The sequence below is a fragment of the Falco rusticolus genome, chromosome 11 (genome assembly GCF_015220075.1).
Source record: "Falco rusticolus isolate bFalRus1 chromosome 11, bFalRus1.pri, whole genome shotgun sequence".
NCBI lineage: Eukaryota > Metazoa > Chordata > Aves > Falconiformes > Falconidae > Falco > Falco rusticolus.
The window spans coordinates 2,327,224-2,353,100 of NC_051197.1; the positions used below are offsets into that span (position 1 = coordinate 2,327,224).

The following is a 25,877-nucleotide window of genomic DNA, read 5'->3' on the forward strand; positions in this document are numbered from 1 at the left end:
TGCATGGTGTGCCCTGGAGCTCAATAAATCTGCCCAGGGAACAGTCACACTGAGGATGGGAAGGTTATCCTGGTACCATCTCTGACACGTTTAACACCACCAGTGTGACTGTAGGGGTGACTGAAATGTGCTGCCTTACATAACTGCAATCATCAATCTTTCCAGCAATTATTTTCCACTCTGACCTATTGTTCAAAACACCAGCTACAAACGTAAGGTGACTTATGGCTTCACAGTGAGTACAGATGGATATACCTTAATTGCAATTACTAAGAAGCCACTGTACTTTGCACAAGGTAACTGGAAGACCAGCACTGCATCAAAGAGATTTTTAAGAGAAAGAATTTAGGTAAAAGCAGTTAAGTGAATGCTACAATCCTCCATTTTCAATGCATTATATACCCTTACCAGCTTCTTTTCAGTGCAAATACAGCCTTTATACCTTACAGTCATTTGTACCAACACACACTAAATAGGCAAAAGGTGGGAGGTTGAGTACGACGACTTACAGTGGAGAACAGCATTGCACAGCAGTAGTATTATCAGATGTCTCATTTATCTTGTTTTTATGTAGTAGAATGAGATTTTTACTCACCTACATGCCTGCATAAAAAAAAGGAATTTAAGTAGATAAATGAGTAATATTTTTTAAGATAAATGTTGTTATATATTCACTCCTGTTATTTTCCTACACATATTACATTGTCACAGAAGATCTTACTCAGTGCTGTCACAGAAGTTCCCTTGAATATCTGCTGTACCTTTTTATGAGCAGAAAGACATCCCTGTGAGGGATTTCAAGACGTTGCCTGGTCTTTTCCCACACTCTAAACCAGGTTCAACTAAATCCAAAACTTTCTGGCCTCACCTCACTCAAGAAATGATTGAGGTTGAAGACCTTGCAGCCTGCCCAGGCATTTCATCATCTTTCCACCAAAGCTTTTCTGAATGCCTGTAGCCTGATAATCTCCCTTGCTGCAAGACCTGCTAATTATTTCTTGCCCTATCTGCAGCAGACATGGAACGAAATTTCCTTCTGAAACTTTTTATATAACTAAAAAAGCCATTCCCACAAGGGTAAATAATACCAGTTTTTTAAACTTTCCTGATAGACCATGTTGCTATTTCTACCATTTTCTTTCTGATTCACCCAACTCTACTTCTTGAAGTGAGGTCCCTGAACTGGACACAATCCCGCAGCTGTAGCATCACTATGCGCAGTAGGGCAGGGTATCTCATAACTGCCTTGTTTTCTCAGAACAGTAATACCAAGCATTGTGTTCAAAAGCTGAAAAAAGCATCAGCTGTAACTTGGCTTTCAGTCCAATAATATGGCATTTAGCCATCTCCAGACCATTAGGATGATTACTAAAAATGCAACTCTTTGCTTTGTTGCTATTCTATATATAGACTAAAAACAACCACAAAAGCCAACACTTGTCTGATTAATATCTTACCTTGCTTCTTCCTGTCTAACACACTTTTTCATAGTAAAATTCTGTAACATCTCATAAAAGTAACATGTGAAAATGCAAGTGATTTGCTCTGAGGACATTTCCTCCAGCTTCTCTAATGTTATATTTGCCTTTCTGGACACAAAGGTTACAAGTAAAAATATTGCTTAGCCAGCCAGATAGAGAGATGTATTGCAAGAACAAGAAAATTTTTACTGTAACAGATCACAATGCACAAAACAACATGCTTCGAGTGCTGCAGGCAAAAGTATCTATCCACTCTGTTGGCTTAATACCAATATTTCAATACTAAAGCAGCTCAGCTTTTCAGCACAAGTATGGGCTTTTCAGTGGAAGCATTCTAAAAGTGTGATGTCTACATATAGACCTGACATGCAGATCATAACCATGAAATTGGCTAAAAATATTCTAAAATTAATTTAACAATTGTAGTTGAGAAGATGCATATGGATTAATGAATTACAATTTGTGTTACGGGTATTTTCTCAAATAAACAAGCTGCAACACAAGTACGTGCTATTGTGATTGCTTATTCTGTGGCGCTGAAATTCCTACAAGAAAGCAACTGTGAATCATCTGAACAGTCATGCTCCTCAAAGGGAAAAAAACATCCACAAGTACATTTAAATAAAAAAGATCTCTTGTGACTCTCTGCTTCCAGAACGCCCCACTGCTTTGGGGTGGGCAACGGAGGCTCATCAAGATTTGTCAGAGCTCCCCCTTCTCCCTCGGCCGGAGGAGGTGACACCCGGTAACATCGGGTGTTCCGTACAATCGCCTTCCCCCAGCAGAGACAGCTGGCAGTTCTGTGGAGCGCTGCATCAAGACAAGCCTTTCCTCACCTGACCGGTACCTGCAATACTGCAGTCCCAAGCAGCCACGAAACCCAGCGGGATGGCCACTCCACCAAGAAGAGGAAATCCCCTACACTGGGTATCAGCCAGCAGCCAAGATGAGGCAGCAGTCTCCAACATACTGTATTCACCTCCTCTCCTCTCTCTTTTCTCATCATGTACTGAACTAATTTACACCAGAGCTTGATGGAAATTGCTAATTGTGGTTATGTCAAAGTGAGCTTCCACCAAATCTTTTTTCCGTGGTTTTGACTGGAGGACAACAAACTAGGTACACTTGATGCCTATAAATCACCACAACATTCGCTAAACCAAGTCAAACACATATGATTGAACTAGTATCTGCCATATGTATTCATTCCACTAGCGAAAAACTACTACAATTCAGAAAAAAATTTACGGGATGATGATGAACCTCCAAAAGAAAAAACGTACAAATGAAATACATCATGGAAACTGCATGTTACCTCTCATGCTGTGTTGGGTTAAAAGCATACCAACAGGCACTGAAAACAACCCCAGCAAAACGAGACAGCAATCTGGCTGATTTGTGGTGGAAACAGAACAAAGAATTGTGCTTTATGGCTCAACCTTCTGTTTTTCAGCCTCATTTTTACTAGAGATCATCAACTGCTCACAGTCACAGAGCAACTCACATTTTGGATTGACCAAATTTCCAGGTCTTGTTTCAACAAGAAAACTGAAATTATTTTCACTTTTACTCCACCTGGACACTTCAATATTTTTAGCCTTTAAAAGTTAATGCATTATGTGAAAGACTACTTATACTGAAAAGCAAATTGTTTTCCAAACCTCATGAAATCCAGCTCCCCAAAATCCAGTGCTCTGTCAGGAACTGCAGTTTTAACCATGGTTGGTTTATATTTTGAGAACAGAGGAATGAATAATAAACACTGCACTACTTAACAGCATGATCCGCAGGACAATAGACAGCTTATTAAGGGACAAAAGACCAATTAAAAATAGTAGATGAACCTAAACAGCAACTGGTGTAATACTGGATTTGGTCTACTACTACTTCAATCACAGCATGGTGCCCTGCAATAAAGGGTTTGCCAATAAATAAGGGAAACACAAACCCACAAACAAAACCCGGGATGAATTCAGCTTTGGGAAAAAAAAAAAAAAAAAAAAAAAAAGAAAAGGTAAATTTAATCTCTTCTGGTGGATCGTATTTTTACTTTGGGATAATCTCTTGGTGACAGTCAGATGAAACCTTCAGCGCAGAAGAAGGGGATGGATGAGGAGACAACCTGTATTGCTCAGGCACCCCCCAAAAGACAGTTTCCTGCTCTCCAAACAGCCTCCCCGTCTCAGACCTTCCCGAGCCTCCTGTCCAGCAGGCTGCAGCTTAAACATTCCTGGAAAACGTATGCCGTGCTGGTGTATTGGGAACAGCAGAGACTTCGATGCTGTAAATGCATCAACAGACCCTAGAAGTGACATGACAGATCTGGAACGGTGATGTATGAAGTGGTGGAAGATTGGTCAACAGCAAAGTGCCTTGCAGAACGCTAGCATTCTCACCGAGGATCAAAGCTGATCAGGCAGAAATTACATTTCCTTATGTAGGTGGCAACATATGGGACTTGTCAAAACACATGCTCCTGCAGATGCACATGTCCCAGAGCAACACTGCCTCTCACATTCTGGGACTTACCCTGGCTAGAGGAAAAATTGTACATTAATTACTGTAAGCTTAAAAATGATGTTGCAGGAGTACCTGGGGTCTGCCACGGTGCCCTGCACAGCTTCTCGGCAGTGAAGGAAAGTCTGTGTTTCATGGCAGCGGCACAAGTGGTCTGACGGGGAGCAGTGACGCTGCTGGGGCTGCTGCAGAGGTGAGGGCAGCAAGCCGGGGGCAGTGGTAGGAAGAAGGGCGTTTCTCACGTCTACCTTCTGGCACAGCCCACATGAGAACCTCTCCTTTTCCAGCGCACGGTCCCAAGCAAGGCTTTTGTCCTGCTGCTGGTGGCAGGGACTGTACTGCACCTCCACAGCCCGAGCTCTCCTGGGGGAGCTGCCCTCTTTCCACTGCCCCTGGTGCCTGTTCTGTAGGTGCCTTGAGATAACTCCACGGCTGGTACCCTGCAGTCCCTCCAGCTGACAGGGAGCTCCGTGCTCCAGCAGCCACACACCTTCTTCACGTGGCTGATGACAGAAAGACAGATGGCACGGTGAGGGGCTCTTCTGGAAAACAGGACTTGAACATACTGCATGGGAGGGGCTTCCTCAGGTTAGAGGAGCAGAAGCAGTGCTGCTTCCAAATTAAAGTAGTAAATGGGACGTATAGCATGCATAACTTCCGGCTCTTTCTGCCATCAGCCTGTCTCCTCTCACTTACGCTGCTCTGGACATGAAGCTCGCCTGCTGCTAGCACCCACTCCTCACTGAGCATCCCAGAGTTGACTAAGGGTCTTGCTTCCAGCCTCTAAGGCCCCCAAACCATCCAAGACCCCCAGGTATCAAAGCATGAACCTGAGTGATAACTGCTCCTCAGACCCAACCATGATGTTCACCAACCATGCTCCAAGCTGCAAGATGAAGTACCATGGGAGCAAAGAGCCACTTCCATTCCTGCTGCCTACCATCGGCATTGCAGACCCACACCACCACTTCGCACTGGGATAGCAGGGACACAGCAAGGCAGCCCTGCCCCGTACGGGTAGGTATTCCCATACAGTGACTTTGCCTACTGTAAATCAAAAGATGCAAGTGAAGAGACTATCTGGATACTGGTAAGGCACTTTCTGTACAAAAAGCAACGCAGAAACATTCAGCACAGAAAATTCCTCTTGGTCTGTCCTCAGAAGACTTAAACTTGATGACCTGGAGATTAATCTTCTGCATGTAACGTAAATCCAAGTATAGCAGCAGGAGGCCCACACATGTCACACCAATCAAAACAGCTCAACCCAAGCAGTTCAGGAAAGGATTACTGCAGTGGAATAAAAAAAATGTTTTAAAAGCTAAATAAGACAGCCAGTATCTTAAAAATATTTAAAGATAGGAAGATGTGCCCCATGCTTCTAAAAATTAAATGTAAGATTAGAAATGTGAAGTCAATATATTTCACCTCAGCTTGAATGCTGATTCATACGCTCTCTACAAGGTATAGACTGGTAAAAGCAGGAACAAAAAGTAGATGCTACAGCCGATAAAAAACTCAGCTAAACAAGTTGTCTACAGGAAAATGCATTAGCCCAAGAGATGCAGAAACAGCAGGCCACTCGAATGAAATTGGATTCTTTAGATCATATGTCTAAAACATTCAAAATTCCCTTGTTTATCAGTAAAAATTAGTACAATAGGGATACTCCAGGCACAAAAAACCATACCCAATGTTGATACCTGAAATGACAGTGAAACAATTATTTTTTCCTACAGACAAACTAGATAGGTTTGAAAGGAAATAAAAAAATCAAGCAGAAAAGGCCCCATGAGATTAGTATAAAGAAAGATTAAAATAAGAAAACAGTCATCTTTTAGGCATGTTACAGCTAATGCAGTTATGTTGATTGTCAACATTTGTTTCCAGGTATTAATACAAGGAGGAAAAAACTTATTAGGGTGGTAAAAGATAAAAGCATTGCTAGGAATAATGGGATGAAATGCAGCATAAAAGTGTAGGCTATGCAAAGACGCTTCTAGATGACAATATTTACTAAACACAAAAAGTTTGTCAGGTCGCTGAAGCTCTGACAGACACTTAGGACAATTTAATTCCAGACCCACAGGAGCACTCATGCGTGTACTCCGCAGCTGAGTCGGCTATCGGAAGAGGACACTGTTTACCTTTCGGGCAGGACCTGTGCTGGACGGGGAGTTCCTCCCGCCCCATAGACTGCGAGCACGGAGTGTGCAGAGTGCATTGTCAGACTATCGTTTAGCTCACGCGGAACAGAACGCTTAAGAGCAAGCAGATGAGTGTTGGGTACATATAAAATACAATTAAACATGGGCTAGACATTAAAAAATACAATAAATAAATGTTATTATGCTAAATCCTTCAATATTTATTCTGCTTATGTATTCTGTAAACTAAAAGGAACTCCTTAATTAGGATTCACAGACTTTGGGGGTGAGGGGAAGGAAGACCTCATTAGTGGCATGGCTAAACAAATAACAATTGAGTTACTGCATAGTTTGTAAATTCTTTCACTTGTACTATATCTATACATCCTATTTAACATAAATACCAAGCTGTAGAGAAAGTTAGTAGATTATTTTCAAAAATAATTTTGTGACCCTGAAAGGATGACTAAAAATGTTTATAAATAAAAGTCTTAAAATGAAAATAAGATCTCATTCCTATGAGACCTGTGACAATTTTGCAATACACAAATTATCTCACAGAAAATGTATTTGTAATCATTTTTAAACAGGAATGGTTGCATTAGGTACCTATTACTCATATGTGCTCATACTTCCTTTAGGTCTGTGCTGACTCCTCCTTACCAAGACCTTACCAAAGTGAATGCCATTTCCAGTAGCACAAAAGACATACTAGTATTATTGATGAAAACCTTAAAAAAAGTTGATTCACATTTGAGGTGCCTAGCTAGAAAAGCAAAAGGGTCACAATCCGCAGTAGTTTCTCACTTCACTCAAAGTGAAGTCATTGGGAGCTTCGCAGCTCATCAGAACCAAACTCAACAACAAATATGTACTAGAGGAAACACCTCTGGAAGTTGAGGAGCCCAACATCTAACCCATGATGAATCCCCAATTTTTTAATTGCGGCAGTAAGCCAAAAACCCTAAAACCAAATACCCACCCGTCCCCCTCCACCCCCAATTACATTCTTCAGCTATACAACACGGTTAATTGAATAACTTTGTCACAAGGGTTGACAACATGAATTAATCAAAACTAACAAACAGCTGCAAACACTTGTAGCCAGTAGTCTCCATCTGAACACTGCCGCAAAGGCTTCTCTTCAGTATGCCCCCTTATACCACACTCACTAAGCACTAAGAAGTTTTTAATCTTGGTTATTCCTTTCAGTTGAGTCATTACTAGAATATTTTACTGCCTTCCTGAAATGATTAACAGCAGTGACCTTTTCAAAATTTGGAAGGATCTTTCCTGCATGCTAAGTAATATCACAATGGCTTAATTTAAACTACAGCACAAAACCAATCTACCTAAGTAATCTCTGTCAACAATTAATTTAACATTAAGAAAGTCAAATAAAAATGCGTAGTCAGTAGCAGCTCTGTTTTTAATTCGTTTGCCCTTCTTACTATCCTGCTCAAGGCAAGAATTATTGGTGACAAAACCAGTCACAGATACCACATCAATATAACTTTAGTGCATGAAGCTAAACTCACTTCAGCTGTAAGAAGCTGCAGAGATCAATTTTTCAACATCACAAAATTCTCACCATTACAGTTTCCTAGTTCCTAGATCCTAAGAGGCTCAGTCAGCCCTATGAAAGACTGGATTCCTGTACAAAAACTTCCAAATCCCCGTTGCTTCTTATAAACAAACAAATAAATAAAACTGGACCCCAAACTCACAATTGAACCAGCACAGATCAACCAAAAAGCTACTTGAAGGAGATGCCTGCTGCAAGAAAAGCCCAGCTGAAGGGTACTGACCAGCTCTGACACTTTAGGGGATCATTGCTGTGTCTTTTCACTCAGATAAAATTACCCGTCATTTTGGTGAACAGTTCTCCCTTAGAGTCGGTCTATCGACTCAACTGCTACGAGCTACAGGATTCCCAACCCAGGACCTTTATGTCAAATGGGGAATATCAGAAAATTGTCTACACTAGTCACACTGAAATGAAAAACAACAAGTTATTTCCAATTGCGACATACTGCTGTTTTTAGAGACTTCTGTATTATTTTAAACCCAAAATGCCAACTTGGACAGGTGACATGTCACAATGCAGTGTTCTATAAGCCTCTGATATGCTTTATCTGGCTTTGAAATCCAAAATCCAAATTTCTGAAAACGTAGATCAAGAGATCCAGGACGAAAATAGGCCATTTGCAGCTCTGAAAAGCCTTTGTATTAATGTCTGCTGTTCTCAGTGGAAGCAAAGTAGTCTCAAACATTAACATCTCTGCTTTAATACTTGTCCCTATTTGAGATTTACTTTCATCTCTCCTATCTCTTTTTAACCTTTATCTGTGGTAATTGTTTTTGTTAAGTCTTGTTAATTAAGACTGCAAGCTCATCAGGGAAACATTCTCCCCTTTGTTTTCCAGTTTCATAGCCTGGCAGAAGTCAAGCATCAAAAATGCATCAGATACTGGTTCAACAAAACATTTCACAGAATTAAGAGTATAGACATGAAGGTCCTGAAGTCCATCTGTGTGTTTGTATCAAATGCTTCTGCTCACTAACAATGTATTAATAATATAATAGGCTTACTGCTTCTGGTGAGAGATTTTAATATTGACTATTAAAAAAACCAGTTTCTATCTGAATTAAATCATTCCCTCTTTCAGCCAAGAGCTGATGCCCTTCAAAGGTTCACAGGCTTATCACAGCATTCCCTCCCACCACACTAACTTCCCAGTTTGGTCACTGTTTAGCTAAATGCTGTGTATTTATTCTCTTTGTCTAAGGCCCTGAAAGTTGGCTGTTAGTCTATATGACAGGGTTCATAAATTAGTGACCCTGAATTATTCATTAGATGTTTAACCAAATCCTCTACCAAGACCCCCAGTTGCTGTAAATCGAAAAACCAGATTATATATTCTATTTTTTCTCTATATAGCACTACATACTACATTTTTTCAAAAGATTCCTTAAAGCATCACTAGCTTTTACTTTAAGTGATATCACAATAAAAGGCAGATTTAATAATCTGTTTCAGTTTCTTATCTTTCCTTTCCTTGAACCATTAATATAAGTGAAAGCAAAAATGCAACTCAGCTTGTTATATTTGCAAAATCAAATGCATTAGACAGGGTATTATTTGCCTCAGGCAATGCCATTTCAAGCTTGTATCACTACTACCCAGGACCATTCAGTTTACAAAGAAAAGAATTTGGATTTCACAATGACTGCTGTCACTCATTTACAACTAGCAATTGCTCTTTCACCAAGAAATCAGTTTCCACCCCAGCACATTTGAATGAACAAACCTGTGGTGTTTATTACATAGGAAATATCTTCCCTAAGGTCTTGAAATAATTTTAATCTATTTCTCTTTACCTTCATAACACATTAACAAGAGAAATCAGAAATAAGCCAACACCTTTCTTATGAGACCAATTTTATATTTAACAACATGCAAATGACATTTTTAACAATGAAATACGGTGTTTGTTTGGATAAGGACCACTAAATGAGAAAAATTAAAAAATCCCACAAACCAAAAAACAACTAAATGTCTGGGACTTAAATCTCCAGGTTGACTGCTCAACTGTCACCAGCTTGGGGGGTGAGTTGCTCTTCTGTTGACAGCATTTTCAAATGTCTGTAGTCGTTTATCTCAGAGACAACTTCAAAACTTAACACCATGCTCCTGGCTTTGCAAATTTGGACTGATATGACCGATAAATTCCACCACTTGAAGGTCGGTGGATATTTGTCTTATATTGTCATGCACGCAACTTTAAATGAGTTTTTAAAATGTCAGCTCTATATATTTTTGAGCTCGCTTCCATACTCATTATTTACACAGTTATTAACGTAATCCTCAATATTGTGCTTGACTATTCCCTGCCATGTTCTCTTGCTTCACCTCCCAACCCTTCAGCACAGAAGGAAGATCAGTTTCTCAATTTTACTGTTCTTTTGAGATCTACATAACGAGTGAGAGTAAGTCAGCTAACAGAAAGACTGAGTAAAAGGCCTGCTCTGATATTTGAGTCTGAATGATAAGAGGTCCAGCGACAGAGGTGATGGCAAGTGAGTGAGTGATCCAGGTCAGGATTGACAGGAGTACTCTAACAGGAATGCAATTGTCATCTCAGGCCACAGGGAAAATTTGTAATTTCTCCCACATCTATTATTAGAGACTAGATTCAAGTTCTTTATATATGTATTTTTCAAATTTCACTTTGTGAATTAACATCAATTTAAGTCCTTTTAATTAATTCTCAAATTATTTTAACCAACCATTAAAACCAAACCCGTTTCTCAAGTCCACCTTGAGGCTACTTTGAGCAAGTACACTACAAAGGGAGTACGCTGTCAAATATTGTTAGTGGTTAATATTATGGGAAACCTAAACAATACAAATATGCTCTGAATACAACAGAGAAACCTATTGGAAACTATTTTTATCCTACAGAGCAGAGTCCTGACATTTTTTACTTAGCCTTCTGTGGAGTCCTAGTTTACAGTAATTGAGTAAATGAAATTCCAACCCAAAGTATGAAGACTATTCTCAAAAAAACTTCAATACTTTCCAAGCACGGTTGAAGAAGATTCACATTCAGTTCCCAACAGGCTGACCAACTGAAAGCATTTACAACTTGTTATATTTTTTTTTTCCATTGTAAAATAACAACTGACAAGTACGAGACAAACTAATAATTGCCTATGGCGGGCATGCAGTGTATTGCAATTGTGACTGCAAAGCGCTTCTTTCTGGGACATGCTGTAAAAAAATAGCAAAGCCTGACATTTAAAGATTTTTCTTTTTCCTTAGGGAGGCAAGTTTCAAGTACAGTATTGCATATTTTCATCAGTCCCTTCTTGAAAACAGGGCAAAGCCTTAGGGCTTAGTGGTTTATGAAGGTGTTTTTGTTGTAGGCAGAATGGAGAACACATCCTTACGTCTATGGAGATAAGAGCTTAACACATCTGTACGCTGGAAGAAAAGGCAGCAACTGACTATAGATCCTAGAATTAGAGAGATTGCCACGGCACTGTACTCCAGGGAAGCCCATTTGAAGATCATGCTTGTGCAAAGCGCGGGCTTCTCATTACGCCAACTTCTCTCAGTGTTCATCTTCCAGTGTTACCTCCTCCATCCTGTACAATCTTCTCTCTTTTGTTCCTCCTTTGCCATGAGGCCTATGTAATCACCTGCATCTCATTACCAGTATGATGGTGAGGAGATCTCTTGAGATAGTAGGACTGTTCCTCATACATTCTTCTTAACATTGAAGGAAATTTGTCTTGCAAATATCAGGTAAATGACAATGGAGTTCTTTGGGGCTTGGGCAGGGTTGAGGTGTGGGGTGGTTTTGGTAAGGACATCATTTATCATTTGTTACCATCTATCTTTGAGGGCAAAAATAAATAAAAAATGTCTTAGTGGCTATGATTCAGAAAAAGGCAACATTTGCAGCTTCCATCAATTCTACCTGGAACTGAAGGAGCTCAGTATCAAATAAAAAGGGCGGCCTTGTAATAATGTTTGAATACACTGTGTCCTCTTGATGAGTATTTTTACTGCATGTATACATGGGTTTAATCTAACAGCAAACTGCTGGAAAAGCAATCAACAAGCCCAACACCGGCTGGAGGCAGCTCAATCAACAAACACTGGAGGGACAAAGCAAGAGCCATTTGTTCTCAGTTCCACCGCTGACCTCCAGCAGCTCAACAGAATAGTTTAAGGGGATCCAGTCTGACAATACAGACCTTGACTATATTTCAAAGGACACGTCACCTCAAGGGGAAGAGAGAGCTTTGGAAAACAGACTAATACTCCGATCTCAGAAGTTAAGGGTGGCTGTGGCTTGCCATCATTAATTTACATTAATCATAGTTAAGAGATGTGTATAATTACGACTTACTTTGAACACTTTCCTGCTTAAGTCAACCACTAAAGACATACTTAAATGCAGAAATCACAGAATCCACTTACTGTGATAGCCAAGAGCAAACGCAGTTCGTCACTGCAGTCCACCCACGCAACAGGGTAACCCAAAGTGTTCTGCTTCAAACTGGCAAGCACACATTTCCCAGCTGCAATACTCCGCGATCGTGACTCCATCCCACCCCAAACACCCATAACTCAGGCAACTGGCATAAGGACAGAGCCAAATAGATGATCACAAAGTAAATTACCACAGTAGTAACAACGGGCGAAGGCAGCACGGCTGGAGGGGCACAGCTTCCAGGTAGCCCCAGCCCAGTCTAATGGCTGGGACACAGCAAAGACACAGCTCCCTTAGGCACTGCATACCATAAAGGATGCACAAGAAGGATGCTGGGAGCTCTGCAGTGGCGACAGCCCTCAGGAAATCAAGCCCTTGTATACACTGTGAAAGTGCTCGTGATTGTAATAACAGAATGCTTACGGAAAATGAGCCTCCCTAGGAATACCTGCCTCATCTGGTTTTCATACAAATATCCCAATTTCCTACCCATCTAACTTAAGCTTGAGATGGGGCAGAATAAGGCAAATGGGCTGAGAACCCCTTAAATGAGCACTCATGTGTTAATGTACAGGAAATTAGATCCTCAACAGATCACACACTTGTGTATGAACTCCTACAGTGGGACTCCCAATCACTTAGCCATAATAGCAACCATGCAAATCTCACACTGAGTGCCATGCCATTTATCCATCAGCAGAGAGGTGTCTCCATCAGTGGTGCATAAGAACAGCTTGATTTTATGACAGAGGAAACGCTGCTTAAACTCAGCCTACTCATACTGATGGTCATTATATCGCTACTTCTGTTTCTGTGAAAGCTGCAGTGTAAGTCTTTGGTAGAAACAGGAACACAAGAGGTTAGGAGGTGAGGGAATTCCATAGCAATGTATATGCACAAATGAATAAAACCCACTCTCTGAGGTTCTCAGAAGCTACAAGAAGAGATGCCAATGTAGACAGAGATATCTTAAGTCAGAAAATTTTTATTACCTACTCTGTGTTTTTAGCGTATTCACAGGAAAACACTGGTATTATAAAATACATCTACACAATTGGGCAGAGAAGGAATTTCAAATGCTGGACAGAACGCCTAAGGAGAGCTACAGCACAGTGCCACCAGGAGCAGATGCTTGTATAAAGCTCTCCAGCATAGCTTCTCAACAACATGGGCTTGTATGTCTTAAATACCTCTGCCAGGGTATACTACCTAAGCTTCTTCAAAGCAAATGCTATTGCTATGAAAATTCATGGGAACTTGATTTTTCAAGATAAAATTCTAGTTTTTGAAGATAAATTCAGGCTAAGAACAGAAGTTACTCATGCTGTGAACACTGTTTATCTTCCCAGGAGTTTTACAACACTGTATGAATAGCGCCAGGACCTGGATTTACTTGATTTTACTTTCCTAGCTAGGTAAATTAGTCCCCACGTTGCTTTCTGCAACATTTAAACAGTAACAGTCTGCATATATGGTTTGCAAGTCTGGGAAATACACATTCAAATCTCTTAAGAATGGTTTATTAAAGATTTGAAAGCTGGCACTGAAGTCTAACTGAAAAGTAGATGGCTGTATTACAAGCCACCTTGAGGCTGGCAGCGTATTCAATAGCTGTTCACAACCGCTTGCAGATGCAAAGACCCTGGAGGCAGTAAGTGGGTAGGTTACTAACCTCAGGTCCTCACCTGAGAGAAACAGACAAAATTTCCTCGAAAGCCTGAATCCAAAGGGACTTTCAGAGGTGATGGTCAGATGTGGAAGGCTGAGAACTCCTCTGGCTCAGGGCTTCAGACTTGCCTCTTCCAACAGTGTTGGTCTTCAGTCCCAGCAGTTGGCTCTCAGAGCTGCAACTGCCTAAGGACAGCCTGACATGCTAGTGACAGTGATTGTGCCAATTGGAATCGATGCAGAGTCATCCGGAAACGGTTTCCCACAGGATCAGTGGGCTGTCCGGCCCTTCTTCCTCTCCCCCCATTCTCTTCTTTGCCTTGGCTCTGCGTTCCTTGCCAATCTCTTGAGTTTCCATGTGTTATATTTGATTGTTTTTCATTCTTTCCCCATCCCCCATAGAAAAAATACAAAATAAAATAATCCCCAGACAAGCAAGAGCTTATCTAAGCAATATAGGATAGGATGTTTTTAACTTGTTTATTTTGGTAACTCTTCTTTTTCCCCCTCCATCTTGTCTTCCCTGCTTAAAAAAGAGAAACACTGCAGTACATAGCACCCAACACTTCACTCATAAATGGATGATTAGGTCTGTGATAAACCTTAACTGTAAGTAATAATACATAATTTGACTTAGTATGCCTTTTAAAGAAAGAGATCTGAAAATACCCTCAAACCTACAAGGACTGAATGCTTTCCTAACATACCACGTTCCCTTAGACCTCATTTCTGTGTCATGAGCTCCAGAATCCACTCAGCTCAGTAGAGGTTCAGACTCTCCAATTACCTTAGTAATAATGAATCCAATAAAACTGGAAGAGCTAATTTTGCATTATTGTTATGAAAGAAAACTTTCCGTCTAACCTAATGAAGTTGTCCATCACTATGCAATTATTACCTGCATATGTAAAATGTCAGCAGGGTTCACTAAAGCTTTTTGAAATGACGCAGCAGCACAAAATGTCTCTAATCTTCAGATAGCTCTTTATATGGTTCTTTAGATATTGAAAAGGCAGCAAGCAACTGTTAATTTACGACCTATATTCTGCACATTTTAAGAACATACGGTACTTTGTTATTATGGTAAGAACTACATGCTAATATCATTAAAGGAGGCAATGTCTTAAACATTTTTGTTGTGTTTGCACTTTGTCAACCTGTATCAGTGCAAAAACTGCTTGAGCTGAGAGAAAAATTAATTGACTTTTGTTTTCTTTTACTGATAAAATGAGATTAATGCCTCCTTATGTTTCCTTTCAGGTGGTACAACACGCTTGCTTTTCCATGCCAATGTCTATACAGCTAGCTACGTCAGAAATCAATGAAACAGGAATCCAAGAAGTTACTGTACCAAGATAAAATATGCAACGAAATGGAAATTATTCCGTATATGTATATGTAAGAATCTACCTGCAGTACATTTTCATTCAGAATAAGAGTCCTTTTCTGAGGTCTGCATTATGATGCATCGTACACTGTACACAATGGCACAATGAAAAATCATCATCCTAGCAGTAACTGACTACATAATGCTGGACACATGGAGCTATTGGAAGTGCAACAAAAACTCTCCACATGAGTACAAATTGATTCAGGGCAAATTGATAAAATGGTTCCCATTTAATTCCATTAACTGCCATGCAGATGTTTTCCCTTCATAACATTTAAATTTGTTGCGGAGAAAGCTGCATTAAATTGCTCTATCATGATGAAATGCAACTTGCTGGCTTAAAAAAAAAATGCAGAAGGCCTTTACACAATGTTACATTGAACACAGAAAGGTAAATTCCGTTCTAATGAGTGCAGGCATCCTAATTCTACCCACAAGAGCTCTGCTTTTCTAGTCCAAACAAGTTCTAGACAGTAGCAAAGTAGGCAGCTTCTTAATGTAGCAGATTATTATGGCAACAACAACAACAAAAATAATCCATGTCCCCAGTGCTTTCTCTGCCAACGACAGCAAAGCCAGCTGGCAGCTGCTGCTGCAGAGAGGGAAGCTGCTGAGATAGAGGCTGGTGGGTATGCCTGGCAGCAGGGTCGGTCAGCCCAGTTGTAACCCGCTTGTCTCACCCTGGCCACCCATCTCAGCTCTGTTTGTGACAGGGCCCCATCTCCGAAACAACAGAAGTCTGTCTGCACCACTGGGAAGTTTCGAAAAAGTTCTTTTTCCTACTGTGATGTTGCTTGCAACATCAAAAATACCTCACACTGTACATTTTCAGTCCCTCAGCACTGTCCCCTCCTCCTACCTGCAGGTCTTTCCTCCCTCCTCCTCTCATTTAAAGGCCGATTTGTATCTCCATACTCTTGTCAGCCCCTTTACTCCAAGTTCTTCTTACACTTTTGTCAATCATTTTACTGGAAATAGTCAAAACTCAAAGCAATCTGGGTCAAACCTGATTCTTACTTGAATGCCATCATTTTAGCCACGTGGAAAATGTGAGTATATTGTAGTATACCACACCACAAGGAAGGTCTACATTTATCAGGAGACAACAGTAGATCAATCAAGCGTTTTGTCCAACACAAAAAAATTAGGGTTATTTTACCATCAGAAGAAAATAAATCAGCTAATCATTGCCATTTCTTCAGAGTCTTATATTATTTAATATCTACTCTGCCCCTCAGCAATACCTATTTGTAGTGCTGAGAGAACAAAAAAAAACAACCACCTGAGAAACTTAAAAACTTAAGTTTTCTTCCAGTGCTTCCCAGTGGTAGAAGTTTATCTGTTAGAAGAGATTGACTCCATGGATGTGTTTCTTGGAAAATAAAACCTTATTTCATATTAATAATTTTCCTATGGGTAGCTATGGCAATCTTTTACCCCAAAACACTATCAGCTGCTGTTGCACCACTCTTCTTGTTTTACTTCAGCATTATGCTTGTGTCACTATTTCAGTACATTAATAAATGTCTATTATTTATTATCAGTTAGAGCTTTATATTGTGCTGAGACAGGCACTCGTGTGTGTCAAGCAATGCTGCCTATTAATTCATAGCATCCCATGAGCAGAGTTCACGTTTATTATTTACATTTTGTATACCATACCCACTCATGTAGTCCAGTAGGAAATTGAGAGCAACTGCAATTTTCACATTGCAGCTTCCCAAATCCGCTCTCTTCTTTCTACTTCTATTTGCAAATCCAGCCATCGCAGCATCAGCCAAGCATTTTCTGTGGCACTGCTTTAATTCACTTCTGACAAGAACACTGTCCATCTTTTAACCTCAACTGATTTTTTTGAGTATTGCAGAATGCCCATACCATGATCATTACAGAAGAACCTACAAACTTGACTTGTCAAAACTACCTCCAAACTCACCCCATGCAGAGAAGCATGCATTGTGGAACCCGTGTGATGTTCTCTTAAGGCAATCCCAAGTAATAGAAGTAAAACAGGGGGAACATTGAGGAAAGCTAGCTGTCATTATTCAGAAGGAAAAAAAGGTGAAAAAGATAACAACCACCGAACGATGGACTACAGAATGTATAGATCTGCAGTGAAGCTAATCTACACTGCATAAATTATGTGGCAGACACATTTGTGGTTTATCAGTCTGTCCTGGCAACCAACTCGAGCACGTAAGCAGCAAACCGTACCTCCTAGAAACACACAGCACAAATCCATAGATGCTATCACAATGGCAAGTTTCATACATCAACATAGCTTTCAGCAAAGCTAAATTCAACAGTAAAGCTTCCGAAGGAAACCATTTTGGCACAGAAAACATTAACTTGATTGGTAAGCCTGTGTATGAGAGTTGGAAGTCACGGATTCTCTAGGCAGGTCTCCGCTGCCACAGTAAATCATGAAACCTCTCAGAATCTGCATTCCTCATAGATCAGCACACTGCAAACAGTTAAAACTTAAAGGTATTACAAATTCCAGAAAGTGTTTATTTCTCTGAGAAGGTATCCGCTCTCATTCTCTCTCCCCACCCCAGAGAAATGGCTGAATCTATCAAAATTAAATTATCATTAATATAATAATCTGTTGTACTTTGCTTGAATCTTTAACAGCTGGTGAATATTTTAAGACCATGTTTTCCCACCTAAGTGGCTGGGGGATGATAAAAGTTTCTCCTTTCTGTCCTCTACTTTTGTAGACGAGGTTTAAAGGCAATATATACAGTCAAAACAGATGTGAAGATCACACAGCTGGGTTCAGTATTTGTTGTGTGTGCTTACTTCTGTTGTCTGAAGAGCTCTTTCCTCCTCACCTTCATGTCCTTTGGAATCCTTCCTGCCACTTGCTGCTAGCACTCAGGAATGCTCCTCAGGACAGATGGGAGAACATATTCAGCACAGAAAAAGAGAGGAACCTTCTGGTTTTTACCCATCCTTTTCCCTATTCAATTCAGTTTGTTTCTCCTAGGACTTTCAGTAGATAACTGAGCAACACAGTGTGTCCAACACCAGTCCCAGTTCGAAAGAGAAACTCCAGACAGAAAGAGAATCACCCTATTTCTCCAAAATGAAAATAATGAGGGAAAAAAACCAAGCTTGAAATCACATCAACAGTCAGTGAGAAACACAAACAGATCAGCTCATTGAAGTAAAGGCAAGTGTGTTAGTCAGTGCTGGAACTATGGAAATGCACCCTGCTATATATATAGCAAAGTTGAAACAGGTCCAAAAGCATACCATACAGTACTTTCAGCAAGACAGGCTATGGTGAGAGGCACTAGCTTTGTCTCAAAAGCAAAAGTCAATTCTTCTAGCCCAAGTCTTGGATGAAGCTGGCCAGGAGAGCTCAGACCAGGGGCCCTGGTGCATGGGCTGGCAGCACAGGGCAGAGGCCACCTCACCGCAGGTGGACACGGTAGGGCTTGGTGCTGAAGGGGACACCAACAGGGGCGAGATCCCACCAGGAGCTCTACTCCACCACGCGCGTGCTGCCCTGTGACTTGTACACAGCACCGCAACATGACCAAAGCACTGGCGAAGTTGATGGATCTTATAAACACCTGTTATCCTCAGCAATTTCAAGTATACAGACAGTCTCCAAAACCTGAATTTTCTGAAGTGCTGATCCACGTGTGGGCTGCCACTAGGTAAGGCTTTCTTATTTGAGTCTAGAAGAACAATCACCAGAGAGCAAAACAAAATGTGACATCTTTTGATAGCTTTGATTTGCCTATAGTACATTTTGCAGCTTCAAGTAATTAAACCGACCAGTTGTTATTCACCAGGCTTGGGAAAACCCTCAAATGCTACCCCTCTGACTAGATTATGCCACACTATTTAACAGACTAAACTCCACCACTGAAGATTACTGTGTAATGAAAACAGATGATGTTTTCAAAAAATTAAGGTTAGCATACGATTTACATTTTACATTATATTTTAAAAAGCAAATGCATGTCTGTATTTCAATTTCATTGAAACACAATCAAAAGAAAAAACAGAGCAAAATTTCCTAGCATACTATTTCTGTTCCATCCTGTGTTTTCTTTATAAACTAAATAATGGGTATAAAGAAAAAAAAACAACCTTAAAGCCACTAAAATGAGGAAAACTAAACATGAACTAATTTGAAAAAAAACCACAAGTCTTAGTTAAGAAGAGGCAATAAACATATTCTAGAAATCACTTCATTAAAAAGCCAGTGCTCATCACACAGCATAGCAAATGACTGTCTATATATTAAGAAACTGATTAAGTGATCTAGGTTGTATAAATATTACTGAGGAACTACTTCTAATCTTGAAGATAAATACTGCAAGGTAAATAAAACTGTATTATAGGCAGCAGAGTGCACTTAGAAAATATCTACTTTCTTTCACAAGACATTCAGGATCTTCCAAGACGTTGCTGAGAAGGACCGTCCTTTGGGTGTAATCCCAATGACATTAACCGTATTACTTGACAAGATTGAGATGGCAGACCTGTAGAGAATGAAAGTTATTTTTACAACTCTTGCTTTGAAAGTCCTCAGGCTAAGGCCTGGGCAAGGGAGAACAGACATGAGCAATGGAGAGGGAACGAGCTGTTCCTGCGGTAGCAGTGGCTCACACGAGCAAGCACTGTGGACAAAGCATCCATCCTTGTCTTGCAGAGGTGCTGACCTCCCTCCAGTGACTGCAGAGGAAACGCTGCAACCAGGTGTGCGTGCAAGTTCAGCACGGGATGGTTGCTAACAGGTATCAAGTCGTGTCAGCTAGCTACTGCCTGCTCCTTTCCTCACACACCCCCACCCCCCCAAAGGCAAGTGATACAAACGGACTATCAGAAAGGAAGAAATAGCACGTGGGCTTTCAGGATCTCCAGGACAAAAATGATAGTCGCAAGAAAAGAAGAGTGAGACTTGTGGATTCTGGTAGAAGGAAAAGACCAAAGGTTTAAGAGTTTTTGTACTGTTATTTTATATGAGTGAGGCATTTGAAGACTGGACACAGCAACAGCAGCCACGGTAAACTGTTTCAGGGGTTTGGAGCAGGAAGGAATCAGCTTCACAGGTATTTAAAGGCAATTCTGTTGACAAGTCGGTCATGTCCTGTCATGAGAACTGGATCCCAAGGAAAAGAAAGATTCAGAGCACAGAAGCATTTGAATCATGGGCTTATTTAAAAAAAAAAAACAACAACAAAAAACAAACTGAAATTTTGTTTTCCTTTTTCTTTCTGGATAAGATCTGATGACTGGATATCAGAGAAGACTGGTGATGACAGAGATTTCATCAGCATAATCACGAGAAAAGTTGCAACGTATTCAGTTATAAAAGAAGGAAAATGCCTAGAAAAGGCAATTAGTTGAAAAGGAAGGGAAAAGAGCAAGGGAAGACAGAAAATTGAAAATAAGGGGCATAGAAGAGGGAACAGAAGATTCATCAAGTAATAACATTAGCAACAATGACAAAGGTGGTGAAAGATGATCCTTTACCACGCCACTAGCCCCCAAACTGAGGGTATTTACTGTTTATGAGGCTATGAAAGATATAAATTATATGATATCCAACAGCATGAATCAATTTCCTTGCTTACTATTACTGTGTAGTTGATATTTCTTGTACATTTACTCCTGAAGTAATTCCTTTGCTACCCAGATACTAACTTCCAGCTCAACATAGAAGAGCACCTTACGTAAGTGGCATTTTTGCTTAGCACAGGTGATGATGTTTTCATGCCCTGCATAACAAATTTACAACTAATAAGCAAATTCAGTTACGTAGCTGAATGTACACTGTCTGCAACACGCATACAACAACTGTACAGACATTCTAATGAAATGTTCTATCACACTCAATTTAAATTCCCTCCTGTTTTATGACATGCTAGAGCAAATTGAAAATATGTCTGTGTTTGCTATATGTTTTGACTGCGTTAAATATGTACTCACAAGCAAGCATTCTTGAAACCTTTCTTTCTAAGGGTGATTTTCTTCATTTCTACAATAGCTTACATCTTATCTAAGGCTAAAACACTTACGTGCAGTTCATAACCACCTGATACTAAGAACTTAAAAAAATTAAGAGTATGGGAACCTTCCATCTTTCCATTAAAAAAAATCAACCTAGAGTAATCCCACCTCCTTTATAAGCTGATTGTTAGTTACATCTATATGTGTGTATGTGTGTGTGCATATATATATAAAATTTTTTTTCACCAACAATGCAGATAACCCTGACCACATTCTGCTCTACTAATTCCCAGCAGTACCGTCTTTCCATAGCACACATTTCTTGAAATACACTAGTGGGGGTAAGATGAGCAGTAACCCACTGCTTCAATGCTGAGAAATATGACAGATGTTCGAGGGAATTAATGTGTATAAACCGAAAGACTATTGACTACAATCAATTAAAATGCTAGAGGAAGCTAAAGAACATACTGAAACCACTACAGCATGTAACCAGTTTGGGTGGCTGTTATTACTGCTTGGATTAAATTTAAAAAAACAAAAAAGGCGGGGGGGGGGGGGGGGGGGGGGCAGAAAGCCTGCATGATTTTAGAATTCTAATTTTAATTTAATGCTGCTACACCTCAAATGCATTTCAAACTATTTAAAAAAAGATTTACAAGTCAATTATCTCAGTTCAACTCAGTAAAATTCCCTGGTATGAAAGTTGCCAGTTTTTCCTCTTATTTTTCTTACTGTTTAACAGCACATAACTACTGTCAGAGCTACTAATCCACTCTAAGCAATTAGTAATTCACTTCAGAAGTAAATACAGCTTTGAATTATTTCGGCATTACTCAAATTAACCACTTTAATATAATGTTCTATTTTTAAAAACAACAGACAAGGATGGGTATTTCAGATACCCCAAAACAACTGGCCCATATAGATACAAACGGGACAGCCTCATCCTCTCTCCTCTGATTTAGTCTGTGGAATAGGAAACTAATGGGATACAGCTCTGCATTAGCAGGGTTTAAAAATATTTATGTTACTTAAAGTTTTCTGGTTTAATTCCCACAGTCAACTAGTGCATATTTATAAAGACTTTTGGAATTTAAAAGGTGGATTGTACAAGACCCATACAGAGTAAATTTAGAAAATGAACCAAAAAATATTCTTACAGATTTTCCTGAATTACGTATTTTGATTACTGTTTACAGCACGGTTTAGCCAGGATAACTGACAGTCAGAGGCATCTCACAATCAACTGTAATGGCATGCAAATTGACTATTTGGGGTTCGTAATTTGAAGGGAGGGAAAAGATGACTCTTAACTGGAGTTTCCTTGGAAAAAAATGGCTGAAAGAAGATAATTTGTAGCTAGCAAAAACTGTTTAAAAGCTCTCACAGGGAAGTTGAAGCCCTTTCCAGCATTTAACTCCAGGAGTACCCTGCCCAAATCACCCAGTCTGCGCCGTACTGTCATCTGCAGGCAGAGCTGACAGAAGCAAAGAAAAAAACATGTCTCAAAGGTTTTGAAATGAATTCATGTGCTCTACCTACGACAACGTAATGCCTGGGAAAGTTAGCGGCTGCTGCCTTTGTTCAGAGATTAACCATGGCACAGATGAATAATGGGCTGGATTTATTCTAAAGAACAGAAGCTGAATGACAATTGTCGAGGCACTGCATTATACATACTTTGGCTGTCTTCTGCTCTATTCATTTAACACTTGCAGAGTGTACCATGAATGAATCTCAGCTCATTTTTCCCTGTTAAACCCACAGCCACACAATGTTTTGTAAACCCACACTGATACCCAGCAGATCTTACCATGTATGTGCCACCGTAAAGCGACGACGCTGGCGGATGCTTTTATTCACAAGCAACTTTCTGAAAAAGCATGGAGAGTTCCTCGGTGAACTGCGAGGAGAAATTTTTGGAGACGTAGGTCTGTTCCCAGGCAGCTTGGGAAGCTCGAGCTCTAAATGCATTTGTTCTTTGAAAGTCCTTATGTAAATCTCTGACTCTGGAGTAGCAAGTTCCCTAGAAGAATCTTTTGCTGTCATAGCTTAGACGTTATATGAGCTCTCACCATTCAGAAAACGTAAGAAAAACACATCACGCAGGCATCGCCGCAGATCAAAAATGCTGATAAATCGGCAGAGCTTACCCTGCTCATTCACAAGGCTGGGCTCCAAATGGAAAGGCTGCCTGAAGCAACAGCAGCATAAATTGAAGGACGATAAGCCAGGGCTGTCAGAAAACCCTTTATCAGCCCAGCTCTCCCTCTGAAAATGCGCCAAAGTGTTTCTGTGTCAGCAGCCTCTGTGTGGATGCAGCTTGCCTGCCAGCTACCCACCGACGCGCGCCGGAGCCATTCAGCCCCGCACACCAGCTCATGAAAAATTCATAACAGCCAGCTCCCGATCAATCCCTTTCCTATAGCATTTTGGCTTCACATACCGAACAGAAAAACACTGGATTTTTCAGTGTGCACTAATAAAACCAAGGAATTCCCTAGCCTGTCACAAGCCAAGTAACTTGATTCATTCAGGCCCAGTATGTTTAATAAAAAGGTCTTCATTCAGAATTAGTTTTACCCATACTGCAGTAGCTCCACCCATGACATGCTTATTGGCTCAATATTATTTTGACAACTGGATTCTGTTGAGCTACGTATTGTGTGATGAGCGTGTCACATTCTCATGAAATTTTAACGAGCTGTCTAACACCATGACATTGTTCCTGGGCACCTCCGAGCACACCCCGGGCACACCTGGAGAGACCCCTGGGGTGGCAGCAACGCTGGCTCTGATAGAGATGTGCGCAAGGCTCAGGGTGGGCCAGGAAGAAAAGGTCTAGTGGGGGGGAAGGCAAGCAATAATATTCTGCAAGAACAAAGCCTGCAAGAATGCATGTTCCACAGACGAAGCTGAAAGCCTGCCGAAGCAGCATGCTTTGCTGTCCTGGGATCTGTGTATGGTCAAAGGGCAGAATCACTGCCAGATACTGCACAGCCCCAACACAGCAAGCACCACTGGAGAAGCTAGCACAGGGAGAGAAAACAGGGGGAAACACCAAAGGATGGGGAGCCTGGCATTTCCCTGCAAAGACAATGCAAATTAATTCAAATTAATTCAGCAATATATGTATTTAGAAACACAAATCCCAAGGTTTTTTTTTCTGGACATAAACACCATGAAACCAACACTTGCAAGGCTAAAAAAACCCAAAAAAACATCCCAGCAAGAAAGTTGAAGACAAGATTCGATGCTCATAATAAGGGCATAATACTACAGGGAGTGGCAGAGCATCTTTTTAACTGGTCAAAAGTAGGTGACCTTAAATGTAAATACAATAGTTCTTTTTAAAGCAGGAGGAGACAGGAAAGAGTATACCCAGCCAGCCCACGGTGAGAGTGCGCTGATCTGCATACAAGACGTTGATTGCACAGTATAGGCATCAATTACACAACAAATCCCCACCAGTTCCTATTCATTCCAGTTCTTTTCACTCACATATCCCAAAACACTTTACAAAAACATTAGCATGCCTTCCTCAGCTTCAAGCAAAAGGCTTGCTATAGACAGCTTCCCTATAGCAGAGACTACAGACGAGTTACCAGGCATTCTGCCTAACCTGCCACTATGATAATCATCATTCAGATTTATTTAAAAACAAAAAAAAAACCCACCCAAAGTACAAAACCCCCAATCAAACAACAAAAAACTCTGCCTGAGCCTAACCTAAGGACACTGGAAATGCAGTGTTATTTAAAACCAAGAGGCTCACACAGGAGCAGAACAGGAACATTTAATGCTTTAGGAATTATGACGTGTTAGGCTGTGATATGTTACTCTACGTCTCGACTGTACTGACAGCTAGTGAAAGACAAAGGGAAGCTTGGAAGCTATGCTGAATGATAAACAAAATCCACACAATGCTTAGAATCTGGAATTCCAAACAGAAAAAAATTAACTTTCTAACTCACCAGGAAGCAAAATGGGATATTGGAGAGGTTTTGTGAGAATACATCCGATACTAGAGAAAGAATATTTCCATGTCTTTTCAGAAAGCTATTAAAATGGCAAGGAGAATAAAGGGAAACTCACCTTTTAAAAGCACTCTGCAATAAAATATGCTGTGCAATGGCATGCTCCTCGTACTATGTACTTTCCTTACCTGAATTCAGAGATGTTAGAAGCAGTGTCCATTAAGGGAGCGGTTCTCGTTATTTGGACATTCATAAATTAGTAACGAGATGTCAGCCCCACAGCCTGCAGAAGGTACTGTGGGAAGATGTGCAAAGGCTGTTGATGGAGCAAAGAAATGCAAAACAAACTAAGCTAACGCAATGAGAAAAGGAGACTGAGGGGTAAGCAAGCCTCCACTCTCCCTTGTGAAAGCATAAAGAATGAAAAGACAAAGTGCCACCCACTGCTTTGGGTAGCCAGAATGCTACCTGCTTCTCCAAGATGAGGTCGAGGACAGTAGTTGCTTGGTACTCAGAGTATTTTGAAGGCTGACCATTAACACAGGATATTTCTTTTGTTAAGTATCTTCCAGATCTTGGAGGCAACGGGAGCTAACTGTTACCTGAAAAAGGCTGTAGAACAGTTCTCTTTCTGTTTCAGCTACCTTCACGATTCATGCTGCCAAATTCTGACACTGCACACACAGAGGACCATGCAGTTAATGTCTATATAGTCT

The 25,877-nt window shown here is 40.5% G+C and overlaps 1 protein-coding gene across 3 annotated transcripts in view; it reads right to left on the reverse strand.

Annotated features, from left to right (window-relative positions):
* Nucleotides 1–25,877, reverse strand: part of PDE4B (phosphodiesterase 4B) — a 215,557-nt gene that overhangs the window by 144,153 nt on the left and 45,527 nt on the right. Inside the window, exon 1 of one of the 3 annotated variants that reach the window (XM_037403905.1) lies at nt 22,998–23,384. The exons of the other annotated variants lie outside the window; for them this stretch is intronic. Coding sequence (XP_037259802.1) covers nt 22,998–23,233 — 236 coding nt within the window. The 5' untranslated portion in view covers nt 23,234–23,384. Of the gene's footprint in view, nt 1–22,997; nt 23,385–25,877 lie in introns of those variants that run through there. 3 annotated transcript variants of the gene reach the window in all.